General features: G+C 43.4%; 1 protein-coding gene across 1 annotated transcript in view; it reads right to left on the bottom strand.

Moving 5' to 3' along the window:
• spegb (striated muscle enriched protein kinase b) overlaps positions 1-13,703 on the bottom strand; it is a 131,415-nt gene that overhangs the window by 35,902 nt on the left and 81,810 nt on the right. Inside the window, exons 13-19 of the mRNA XM_014172901.3 lie at positions 12,020-12,249; positions 5,076-5,195; positions 4,340-4,444; positions 3,645-3,851; positions 3,325-3,448; positions 625-797; positions 230-342 (exon numbers count right to left, since the gene is read on the bottom strand). Of these exons, the coding sequence (XP_014028376.3) occupies positions 230-342; positions 625-797; positions 3,325-3,448; positions 3,645-3,851; positions 4,340-4,444; positions 5,076-5,195; positions 12,020-12,249 (1,072 nt within the window). The remainder of the gene's footprint in view (positions 1-229; positions 343-624; positions 798-3,324; positions 3,449-3,644; positions 3,852-4,339; positions 4,445-5,075; positions 5,196-12,019; positions 12,250-13,703) is intronic.

The following is a 13,703-nucleotide window of genomic DNA, read 5'->3' as shown; positions in this document are numbered from 1 at the left end:
TACTTGTAATTACGCACTTACTATATTAGAAACTAATTTGAAACATAATGTGGACAGTTTCCTCTCACTACAATTCAGTCATTGTTTATGTACCTTCTTACCAGCTGAGGACCTACATTCTGGTTATCAATCTTGTTAGCTATTGAGGAATTACAAGGCATGAGTATGAAATTAATAAAGGGTTCCAATGATATAAAACACTCATATGTATGGGTCTCAATTTATGCACCTTAAACCACAGGATGTCGGGAATGGGCTTGCCCTCCACGACCACAGCCAGGCGAGGCGTATCTCCCATGTGCACATCCACATCCTCCATGATTGTCTCAAAGGTTGGCGGTGCTACAGATAGGGAACATGAGAATGTGTTTGATTTGTCACAATACTCAGTATCTCGATACTTAAAGTATCATTGCAAGGAAACATGACTCAACTAAATGTCCTTACAAAGTACCTTGCTGCAGCAAGGCATTTAGAAAAAGTAGCTAACTTTTTAATGGCCATAACTGTTGTTAATTATACGAGTTTCCCCTTCAAAACATTGAAAAGTGCTTTGAGCGCCTGTAAATAGAGATATATCCAAAAATCCAAATCATTATCATAATCCATCATTATTACACTCACCTGCCATTTCCACACTAAAGATGCAGGAGTCACTGCCAAACTTGTTGGAGGCCACACACATCAGTTGACCCAAGTCGCCACTCTTCACCCTCAGGATCTTCAGAGAGTGCTGGTCGTCATCGGGCATACTCATCTCATACAGCCCATGTTTGGTGGCAAGGACCACTCCCCTCCTGAACGCAGAGAACAATAAGGCAATTTACATATCCCATTGTTGGGGTGTTGCTACTTTTTGGGGGTAAGAACTTTTGTTGTTTGACTGTTTCACACATTTTATTGTTTTATCCTACAGTACTTGGTATTAAAATGACATTTTTGCATATTTGCATTTTTGTGGATTCAAATGTGGTGGCGCAAATAAGAAGGCCTGCTGCAAGAGTTGATTAATGGCTCAATGTGTTGGAGCATGGTGGTGGCAACATAAAGTTTGTGGGTTTGATTCCCACATGGGTGATACACAGTGCATTCAGAAAGTGTTCAGACCGCTTCACCTTTTCCACATTTTGTGACGTTACAGCCTTATTCTAAAATGTTATATTAATATTTTTTTCCCCTCATAAATCTACACACAATACCCCATAATGACAAAGCAAAAACAGGTTTTAAGACATTTTTGCAAATGTATTACAAATAAAAAACTCAAATATCACATTTACATAAGTATTGAGACCCTTTACTCAGTACTTTGTTGACACACCTTTGGCAGCGATTACAGCCTCAAGTCTTCTTGGGTACGACGTTATACATTTGGCATACCTGTATTTTGGGAGTTTCTCCCATTCTTCTTTGAAGATCCTCTCAAGCTCTGTCAGGTTGGATGGGGAGCTTTGCTGCACAGCTCTTTTAGGTTCTCTCCAGAGATGTTCGATCGGGTTCAAGTCTAGCCTCTGGCTGGGCCACTCAAGGACATTTAGAGACTTGTCCCAAAGCCACTCCTGTGTTGTCTTGGCTATGTTCTTAGGGTTGTCGTCCTGTTGGAAGGTGAACATTCGCCCCAGTCTGAGGTCCTGAGCGCTCTGGAGAAGGTTTTCATCAAGGATCAATCTGTACTTTGCTCCATTCAACTTTCCCTCGATCCTGACTAGTCTCCCAGTCCCTGCCGCTGAAAAACATACGCACAGCATGATGCTGCCACCACCATGCTTCACCGTAGGGATGGTGCCAGGTTTCCTCCAGATGTGACGCTTGGCATTCAGGCCAAAGAGTTAAATCTTGGTTTCATCTGACCAGAGAATTTTGGTCCTTTTACTGAGGAGTGGCTTCCGTCTGGCTACTCTACTATAAAGGCCTGATTGGTGGAGTGCTGCAGAGATGGTTGTCCTTCTGGAAGGTTTTCCCATCTTCCCAGAGGAACTCTGGAGCTCTGTCAGATTGATCATCGGGTTCTTGGTCTCCTCCCTGACCAAGGCACTTCTCCCCCGATTGCTCAGTTTAGCCTGGGCAGCCAGCTCTAGGAAGAGCCTTGGTGGTTCCAAACTTCTTCTATTTAATAATGGAGGCCACTGTGTTCGTGGGGACCATCAACGCTGCAGAAACTTTTTGGTACCCTTCCACAGATCTGTACCTCGACACAATCCTGTCTCAGAGCTCTACGGACCTTCAATCTCATGGCTCGGTTTTTGCTCTGACATCCACTGTCAACTGTGTGACCTTATATAGACAGGTGTGTGCCTTTCCAAATGAAGTTCAATCAATTTAATTTACCACAGATGGACTCCAATAAAGTTGTTGGAACCTTACAAGGAAGATCAATGGAAACAGGATACACCTGAGCTCAGATTCGAGTCTCATAGCAAAGGGTCTGAATACTTATGTAAATAAGGTATTTCTGTTTAGTTTTTTTCATAAATTAGCAAACATTTCTAAAAAACTGTTTTTGTTTTGTTATTATGAGTTATTGTGCATAGATTGATGAGTAAAAAAGTGTTTGTTCAATTTTAGAAAAGGCTGTAAAGTAACAAAATGTGGAAAAAGTGAAGAGGTCTGAATACATTCCGAATGCACTGCATAGTGAATATGAGTTGAATTGTATATTTAAATGAAAAGCATCTGCTTAAAAATGTCCATGTTAATACAGTTGTATTGTATGTTGGCACCCTTGCACTTTACAATGGAGCAGGATGTTCTGTTTTCTCTTTTCAAAACTGGTTGAATGGCTATTTTTACCTTGTAGGGTCTTGCAATTTACCACAGATTAGGTAAATTCCACGTTAACGAGAATCACTTGCCTCCAACCAAATTACTTCGAATTTTGAATATTTTAGTCCAGGTCATTTTTTTACTTTTTTACTTGAAGTGGCTGGATGCCCTTTGGGTGGTGGAGCATTCTTGATACACACAGGAAACTGTTGCGTGTTAAAAACCCAGCAGAGTTGCAGTTCTTGACACACTCAAACCGGTGCGCCTGGTACCTACTACCATACCCTGTTCAAAGGAACTTAAATCTTTTGTCTTGCCCATTCGTCCTCTGAATGGCACTTCACTCAAGGCTTAAAAATCTTTAACCTGTCTCCTCCCCATCATCTACACTGATTTAAGTGGATTTAACAAGTGACATCAATAAGGGATCATCGCTTTCACTGGATTCCTCTGGTCAGTCTGTCATGGAAAGAGCAGGTGTTCCTAATGTTTTATTCACTCAGTGTGTAACTGTACAATATTAATAGACTATCAGGTGTAGCGATCCAGTGCGTGACTTGCCTTTTCCAGATTACTGCAGCGTTGACGTGGTTCAGAGTGATAGTGATGCTGACTGACTGGTTCTCCTGCACATAGACCATGTCTGGCTTATCAATTATTACTGGAGCCTCCTGAAGATATGGACCTTGGGAGAAATAAAATCATATAAAGGGATAGTTCATCCAAATAAAAAATTTACATATTTGCTTCCTTGCCTTGTTAGCAGTCTTTGAACAAGGAGAGAGTGAAAGCCATGCTTTCATTTAGTTATTGGCCCCTGCCACCAACCAATATAAGCACTCTGCCATCGATTCATGTTGCCCTCACTTGATGGCTCATACCTCTTTCGACAAGTTGCACTGGGTCTGTGGATGGAGAGGGTTTGCTAAAGGCCTTGGTGGTGATTGACAAGACCCTGAAGGTGTAGCGGACTCCTTTGGAGCAGGAGGTCACTGTGTAGCAAGGCTCTTTCAAACTGGATGCTATGATGGTCCACTGGATTGAGCCCAGCACTTGTTGTTGGATGGCATACATCAACGTGTTGGGATCTGCAATGACAAACATATACCTTTTAAATATGTAAATGCATGTAGACAGAGCATGACTTTGACCAGCTGTGCAGATGGTAGATGAAATGGCATTCAAACAAAATTCAATGGAATGTGTACTAGACGTTTTCCTGTATTAGGAAAATGGATGTGAAAACAAAACAAAACGCAGTTTAGATGTGCTGGAATTGTTATATTCCCACATTGCAGATTTGTTTGAACCCCATTACCGATACCATCTACCCGCAGCCGCATCTTATTCAATATTCTTAAACAATAAATGATTCACCCTGGTGCTGTGCTTTCAATTTTAAACTATGACTTAGTAAAACTAAATGCAGTAAAGATATATCATTCTTCACTTGTATTTTTTTTTATTGTGTGCTGTTACATCTGTCTAGCAGCTCTAGCTCTTGAAATACAGGAAACCATGTCTCCACAGTCCATATTTTATTGAATGATAGTAATGCTAGTGAAAAGAAAATTACCAATAGAGGGATCCAGCCTCCGGGGTTTCTTCCAGCACAGGGTTATAGTCTTACCAGTAACAGCCTCTATTACTGGAGGCCCATCTGGAGGGTCTGGAAGAACGTCTGAAAATAACCAAACAGTAATAGATATATAATTTCACACTACAAGTGTTTCACACTATAAGAGTTCAATTTTAAGTGTTCATTAACCTTCATATTCTACAGTATCCCTTTATCACATCCCCTACAGTAAATAGCTAAGTCGAATGCATTTGATCATAGATTTGAACTTAAGTTAAAAACACAAGGTGCCTAACACTGTAATTCAAGTTAATGGGAAATGGTGAAATCACCTTTTTGTGCATGCATCAACATACCAAATCAACCGCTAGCCCCGCCTCTAAATCTGAAACAATTGGATATGTGCGTGCTCTATGGTGAAAATTCTACCCAGTCGAGGCAAAGCAAGGCACACCTATGTAATTGCTTTGTTGCTTAAACCTATCAGATTCTTTCAGATCTACAAGATGGGGGTAGGGGCTATAGGGGTTGATTTGGGATTCAGCAACATACTATACTCTCTTGACAAAGTTAATGAAATGTCAACTGACTTAAAATGATTATTCGGCAATATGAGGCCCATACATGCACATGACAATGGACAATGTCTTACAATGCATTATAACTGCACCAAAATGCATTATACCTGTAGGATTGAAGTAATATTATCAAAAAATCATCTGGGATTCCTCACCAGTCACATAGAGATGGGCGTAACAGGTGGCCTTGCCCACCTTGTTGGAGATTACGCTCTTGTATACCCCTCCGTGGGCGTGGCAGACAGAATGGATGACCAAGCTGTGGATGTCTCTGACTGGAAAAGAGGACCACCACAGGGGTGAGTTTCTCAATGCCTTGATAGCATTAAGATAATCGTGATATCATGCTGAAAGTGCATTGTTTGAATCCCCAAAAACATTGTTGCACTTAAACTGACCCCCTATAGTCGATTGACTATAGGGGGTCAAAATCATCAAAATCATCAAAATCATCAAAATCTGTCAGTTTAAGCTAGAGATATCCGTTTTTTGCAATCCACCACATCCGCTGATGTCGCACTGCCGCATCTGCGGTGAAAGGTAGCAGAGCTAGAGCAGTGTTTGTCAGAACACAAGACATCTCCAAAATCTGTCTTCTCACAAAACCGTCTGTAGCGTCCAAACAGTTTGAGCTAGAAACCTATTATCACCACTCTATGGAAAGGGGAGACTCTCACAAACATGATTGTGTTCTCCGTTTTGCTGTACGACCCCAACGATACATTTCTGGACAGTAGTTTTTGCCATTTATGGATGTGTTATTCCATGCAGTTCTCTAGGCTATAGAAGTAAAGTCCAAATTCATTTTTTTATCAAATATATTGATACCTGAAGAGGTCCTACAAGCTAAAGACCTTCATCTGCATCAAGTAAAACAACACCTAGTTGCAGATGTAGGCCCTTACCACTCACGAGGACTGTGTGCTCCTGATCTCTGTGGCCAACGTAAGTAAGACATTCATGCGTGTTAACCCTCGCAAAGCTGCTGGCCCAAACGGCATCCCAAGCCACGTCCTCATGTGCAGACTAGCTGGATGGAGTGTTTACGGACATATTTCAATCTCTCCCTATCCCAGTCGGTTGTCCCCACTTGCTTTAAGATGTCCACCATTGTTTCTGTACCCAAGAATGCGAAGGTAACTGCACTCTGTCATCATGAAGTGCTTAGAGAGGCAACTTAAGGATCATATCACTTCCACCTTACCCAACACCCTAGACCCACTAAAATGTCCATAACGCCCCAACAGATCCATGGACGACGCAGTCACCATTGCACTGCACACTGCCCTATACCACCAGGACAAGAGGAGAATGCTGTTCATCGACTACAGCTCAGCCATCAACACCATAGTGCCCTCCAAGCTTATCACTAAGGGCCCTGGGTCTGAACCCCTCCCTGTGCAACTGGGTCCTAGGCTTGTTGTTGCCTACCTTCACCACCTGGGCCGACCCCAGGTGGTGAAGGTAGGCAACAACACCTGTGCCACACTGATCCTCAACACGGGGGACCAAGCTCAGCCCCCTCCTGTACTTCCTGTTCACCCATGACTACGTGGCCATGCACTTCTCCAACTCATTCTTCAAGTTTGCTGACGACCCAACAGTGGTGCTATTATATCCAAGATGGCGTAGCAGTCAGAGGTCTTTGTCCTTCGTCTAATCGTGTCCCATGTATATATCTTTTTCCTAACTTTTTTTTATATTTTTCTAAACCTCAACTTCAAAATACTCTCCTGCAACCTGCCTCACCCAATGTGGTTTGGATCTGCTTTTTTCTAAAGTCTTTTTTTTACCTCAATCGGAATCCCCCAACAGACGCTAGCCAGCTAACTAGCTACTAGCTAGTAGTCAGCTAACCACTGCTAGCGGTCATCAGCTACCTTTAGCTCGGAAAGCTCGCGCCAGTTTGTACAACACGATTCAAACCAGAGCATACCGGACCTATTTTCTCTCCATATTCCCGGATTCCTACCGCAAGCTCTGAACCTTCTCACCTGGATCATCGCAGCTAGCTAGCTGCAATCCGAGTGACTATGCCTGGCTAACGTCTCTGTCCCGAAGCAAGCGCCAATTAGCCTGGAGCTAGCCCATGCTAGGCCCATCTCCCGGCTAGCTGAAGAGGTCCATCAACCACTCCTGGGCTACAACACCTATTTTGCCAACTGGCCTGGACCCCTTTTTTACTGCCGGTACAGGGTACGGAACCCCACCGATCCTTCACGACTGGACTACCGACGTAATCTCCTCGAGGGGGTTACTCAACCGGCTCATACGTCGCGACGTCCCCTGAATGCCCATCTGCTAGCCTGCTAGCCACAGCACGCTAGCTTTCTAGAGCATATTGGACTGTTAGCTGAATAGATCTATTTGCCAATTGGACTGGACCTCTTTGCTACACGGAACCCTACTAATCCATCTTGACTGGTCTATCGACAGAACCGCATGACGAGGCTAAAACAGACTTTCCTCCGTCGCGACGGCCCTTCTGCTAGCTTGCTAGCCCTGGCCTGCTAGCTGTCTGAATCCCCGTGTCTCCAGCCAGCCCAACCACTCATGGTCCCCTATAATTACTCGGATATGCATGTCTCTCCCTCATGTCAATATGCCTTGTCCATTATTGTTCTGGTTAGTGATTATTGTTTTATTTCACTGTAGAGCCTCTAGCCCTGCTCAATATGCCTTAACCAACCATTTAGTTCCACCTCCCACATATGCGGTGACATCACCTGGTTTAAATGTTTCTAGAGACAATATCTCTCTCATCATCACTCAATGCCTAGGTTTGCCTCCAATGTACTCACATCCTACCATACCTTTGTCTGAACATTATGCCTTGAATCTATTCTATCACGCCCAGAAACCTGCTCCTTTTACTCTCTGTTCCGAATGTACTAGACGACCAGTTCTATTAGCCTTTAGCCGTAGCCTTATCCTACCCCTCTGTTCCTCTGGTGATGTAGAGGTTAATCCAGGACCTGCAGTGCCTAGCTCCACTCCTATTCCCCAGGTGTTCTCATTTGTTTACTTCTGTAACTGTAAAAGCCTTGGTTTCATGCATGTTAATATTAGAAGCCTCCTTCCTAACTTTGTTTTATTCACTGCTTTAGCACACTCTGCCAACCCGGATGTCTTAGCCATGTCTGAATCCTGGCTTAGGAAGACCACCAAAAACCCAGAAATTTCCATCCCTAACTATAACATTTTCCAACAAGATAGAACTGCCAAAGGGGGCGGAGTTGCAATCTACAGCAGAGATGCTGTCTTACTATCCAGGTCTGTACCCAAACAATTCAAGCTTCTACTTTTAAAAATCCACCTTTCCAGAAAAAAGTCTCTCACCGTTGCCGCTTGCTATAGACCACCCTCTGCACCCAGCTGTGCCCTGGACCCCATATGTGAATTGATTGCCCCACATCTATCTTCAGAGCTAGTGCTGCTAGGTGACCTAAACTGGGACATGCTTAACACCCCGGCCATCCTACAATCTAAGCTTGATGCCCTCAATCTCACACAAATTATCAATGAACCTACCAGGTACAACCCCAAATCCGTAAACACGGGCACCCTCATAGATATCATCCTAACCAACTTGCCCTCCAAATACACCTCTGCTGTTTTCAACCAAGATCTCAGTGATCACTGCCTCATTGCCTGCATCCATAATGACCGCCCCTCATCACTGTCAAACGCTCCCTAAAACACTTCAGCGAGCTGGCCTTTCTAATCGACCTGGCCGGGGTATCCTGGAATGATATTGACCTCATCCCGTCAGTAGAGGATGCCTAATTATTCTTTAAAAGTGCCTACCTCACCATCTTAAATAAGTATGCTCCATTCAAAAAATGTAGAACCAGGAACAGATATAGCCCTTGGTTAACTCCAGACCTGACTGCCCTTGACCAGCACAAAAACATCCTGTGGTGTACTGCATTAGCATCGAATATCCCCTGCGATATTAAACTTTTTAGGGAAGTTAAGAACCAATATACACAGGCAGTTAGGAAAGCTAAGGCTAGCTTTTTCAAACTGAAATTTGCATCCTGTAGCACAAACTCATAAAAGTTCTGGGTCACTGTCCACAAGTCCATGGAGAATAAGAGCACCTTCTCCAAGCTGCCCACTGCACTGAGGCTAGGAAACACTGTCACCACCGATAAATCCACTATAATTGAGAATTTCAAAAAGCATTTTTCTACGGCTGGCCATGCTTTCCACCTGGCTACCCCTAACCCGGTCAACATCTCAGCTCCCCCTGCAGCAACCGCCATCGATAAAAGATAATACTGTGCAGCCGTCTTCATCGACCTGGCCAAGGCTTTCGACTGTCAATCACCACATTCTTATCGGCAGACTCAATAGTCTTGGATTCTCAAATGACTGCCTTGCCTGGTTCACTCACTACTTCTCAGATAGAGTTTAGCGCGTCAAATCGGAGGGCCTATTGTCCAGACCTCTGGCAGTCTCTATAGGTGTGCCACAGGGTTCAATTCTCGGGCCGCCTCTCTTCTCTGTATACATCAATGATGTCGCTCTTGCTGCTGGTGATTCTCTGATCCACCTCTACGCAGACGACACCATTCTGTATACATCTGGCCCTTTGGACACTGTGCTAACAAACCTCCAAACGAGCTTCAATGCCATACAACACTCCTTCAGAGGCTTCCAACTACTTTTAAATGCAAGTAAAACTAAATGCATGCTCTTCAACCGATTTCTGCCCGCCCCCTCCCGCCCGACTAGCATCACTAATTTGGACGGTTCTGACTTAGAATATGTGGACAACTACAAATACCTAGGTGTCTGGCTAGACTGTGAACTCTCCTTCAAGACTCACATTATGCATCTCCAATCCAAAACTAAATCTAGAATCGACTTCCTATTTCGCAGCAAAGCATCCTTCACTCATGCCGCCAAACATACCCTCGCAAAACTGACTATCCTACCGATCCTCGACTTTGGCGATGTCATTTACAAAATAGCTTCCAACACTCTACTCAACAAATTGGATGCAGTCTATCACAGTGCCATCCGTGGGGATGAGAGGTTATTTTTCTGCCACCACTCCGCCAGGGCTCTCACCTCCTCCTTGTAGGCTGTCAAGCCTTTTTATTTATTTATTATTTTATTTCACCTTTATTTAACCAGGCAGGCTAGTTGAGAACAAGTTCTCATTTACAACTGCGACCTGGCCAAGAATAAAGCAAAGCAGTTACTTTTTTTAAAACAAATTGCATATTTATATTCTGGATTCTTGACATTGGTCACTCTAATATATCTACTGCTGTACATACCATTCTTAGAATATATTGTGTACATAAATCTGGTGTATGTACAGTGTATTTCGAAGGTATTCAATCAATCTACACACAATACCCCATAATGACTAATCAAAAACAGGTTTTTAGAAATAAAAGAAAAAACATTTAAAAAATATCACATTTATATAATTATTCAAACCCTTTACTCAGTACTTTGTTGAAGCACCTTTGGCAGCGATTACACTTACAGCCTCAAGTCTTCTTGGCTCACCTTTATTTGGGGAGATTCTCCCATTCTTCTCTGCAGATCCTCTGAAGCTATGTCAGGTTGGTTGGGGAGCTTCGCTGCACATGTCTTTTCAGGTCTCTCCAGAGATGTTCGATTGGGTACAAGTCCGGGCTCTGGCTGGGCCACACAAGGATATTAAGAGACTTGTCCCGAAGTCACTTCTGTGTTGTCTTGGCCGTGTGCTTAGGGTCGTTGTCCTGTTGGAAGGTGAACCTTCGCCCCAGTCTGAGGTGCTGAGCGCTCTAGAGCAGGTTTTTTATCAAGGATCTCTCACTACATTGTTCCATTCATTTTTCTGTCAATCCTGACTAGTCTCACAGTCCCTGACGCTGAAAAACATCCCCACAGCATGACGCTGCCCCCACCATGCTTCACAGTACTGATGGTATTGGCCAGGTGATGAGAGGTGCCTGGTTTCTTCCAGAGGTAATGCTTGGCATTCAGGCCAAAGAGTTCAATTTTGGGTTCATCAGACCAGAGAATCTTGTTTCGCAGGTGCCTTTTGGCAAACTCCAAGCAGGCAGTCATGTGCCTTTTACTGAGGAGTGGCACTCTACCATAAAGGCCTGATTGGTGTCGTGCTGCAGAGATGGTTGTCCTTCTGGAAGGTTCTCACATCTCCACAGTGGAACTCTGGATCTTTGTCAGAGTGGCCATCGGTTTCTTGGTCACCTCCCTGATAAAGTTACTTCATCCCTGATTCCTCAGTTTGGCTGGGCGGCCAGCTCTATGAAGAGTGTTGGTGGTTGCAAACTTCTTCCATTTAATAATGATGGAGGCCACTTGGGGACCTTCAATACTGCAGAAATGTTTTGGTACCCTTCCACAGATCTGTGCCATGACATAATATTGTCTCAGAGCTCTATGGACAATTCCTCTGACCTCATGGCTTTGTTTTTGCTCTGACATCCACTGTCAACTGTGGGAACATATATAGACAGGTGTGTGCCTTTCCAAATCATGTCCAATCAACTGTATTTACCACAGGTGGACTCCAATCAAGTTGTAGAAACTTGGAAACTGGATGCCACCAATTTCAATTTCGAGTCTCAAAGCAAAGGGTCTGAATACTTATATAAATAATTTAAATATTTCTTTATAAATCTGAAAAAAATTCTAAAAAGCTGTTTTCGCTTTGTCATTATGGGGTATTGTGTGTAGATTGATGAGGACATTTTTTTTTAAATCCATTTTAGAATAAGACGAATGTAACAAAATGTGGAAAAGCGGAAAGGGTCTGAATACTTTCCGAATGCACTGTATACGTATATGTGTACGTATAGACTGCATTTGGATTACTTTTACAGTGCTATTTGGGATGTTAATTGGTTTCGTTCCGACATTTCCTAAATATATTTTTTAATTGTTATTATTATTTGTGTACTTGCTTGACATTTTACGGCATTGTTAGGTCCAAGTAACATAAGCATTTCGCTTCGCCCGCTATAACATCTGATAAACTGTGTACTCCACCAATACAATTTGTTCTTATTTGATGAAGTTGCAGTTTAACTTATAGAACTGGATTTATAAAATACCAATCTCAACTCACACTGTGTCATTTTCCTGTCCTCCGTGCTGTCGATTTTCTTGCCGTTGTGAAACCACACAATGGTGGGGTATGGCAGTCCAGCCACCTTACACTTGAGCACGGTCTCCTTGCCCTCGATCACGTCCAGGTCGTACAGGGGCTTGACAAAGTCAGGCATGGTGAAGCGCTCAACCTCGTAGTCTGGCACCTCGGGCTCCTCCGGGATGGATGGCATCTTCTCTAGCTTTGCCCTTTGGAGGGAGGGAGGGAGGGAGGTGAGAGAGAGAAGGGGGAAGGGAAGGAAAGTTACTATTGGGAAGACATGACCCAAAACACACCCGCAACATATTTGTAGAGTCAAAAGCATAATGTAGTCATTGCGTGCAAGGATTGTGATTCCAAATAATAAAAACATTTGATTACTTATACACTATAGTCAATTTGGCCAAATACTTATAATTTATTTAAATTGATACATAAGTAATTGTATGTCTAAATGGTAAAACATATGAATGAAAACACCCACAAATAAAAGGTGACATTCTGTACTAGAACAATATATTCATAACTTTATTTAAAATCCAAAATACTGAAGTACAGAGCCAAAATATAAAATGTAGCTTTTCCAAATACAGTACAGGTACAGTGCCTTTGGAAAGTACTCAGACTCCTTGACTTTTTCCACATTTTACCCCATAATTACAAAGCAACATTTTTTTATAATAAACTGAAATACCTTATTTACATAAGTATTCAGACCATTTGCTATCAGAATCGAAATTGAGCTCAGGTGCGTCCTGTTTCCATTGATCCTCCTTGAGATGTTTCTACAACTTGATTGGAGTCCACCTGTGGTAAATTCAATTGATTGGACATGATTTGGAAAGGCACACACCGGTCTATAGAAGGTCCCACATTTGAGATTGCACGTCAGAGCGAAAACCAAGCCATGAGGTCAATGGAATTGTCCATAGAGCTCCGAGACAATATTGTGTTGAGGCACAGATCTGGGGAAGGGTACCAAAACATTTCTGCAGCATTGAAGGTACCCAAGAACACAGTGGCCTCCATGATTATTAAACGGAAGAAGGTTGGAACCACTAAGACTCTTCCTAGACCTGGCCCCCCAGCCAAACTGAGCAATCGGGGGAGAAGGGCCTTGGTCAGGGAGGTGACCAAGAACCCAATGGTTACTCTGACAGAGCTCCAGAGTTCCTCTGTGGAGATGGGAGAACCTTCCAGAAGGACAAACATCTCTGCAGTACTCCACTTATCAGGCCTTTATGGTACTGTAGAGTGGTTAGACAGAAGCCACTCCTCAGTAAAAGGCACATGACAGCCTGCTTGGAGTTTGCAAAAAGACACCTAAAGGAAAGGACTCTCAGACCTTGAGAAACAAGATTCTTTGGTCTGATGAAACCAAGATTGAACTCTTTGGCCTGAATGCCAAGTGTCACGTCTGGAGGAAACCTGGCACCATCCCTACGGTGAAGCATGGTGGTGGCAGCATCATGCTGTAGGGATATTTTTCAGCAGCAGGGACTGGGAGACTAGTCAGGATCAAGGGAAAGATGAACGGAGCAAAGTACAGATTGATCCTTGATGAAAACCTGCTTCAGAGCGCTCAGATCTCAGACTGAGGCAAAGGTGCACCTTCCAACAGGACAACAAACCTAAGCACACAGCCAAGACAAACCAGTCGTGG

This window comes from Salmo salar, chromosome 25, assembly GCF_965601325.2.
Source record: "Salmo salar chromosome 25, fSalSal1, whole genome shotgun sequence".
NCBI lineage: Eukaryota > Metazoa > Chordata > Actinopteri > Salmoniformes > Salmonidae > Salmo > Salmo salar.
This window is presented reverse-complemented; position numbering and strand designations above follow the sequence as displayed.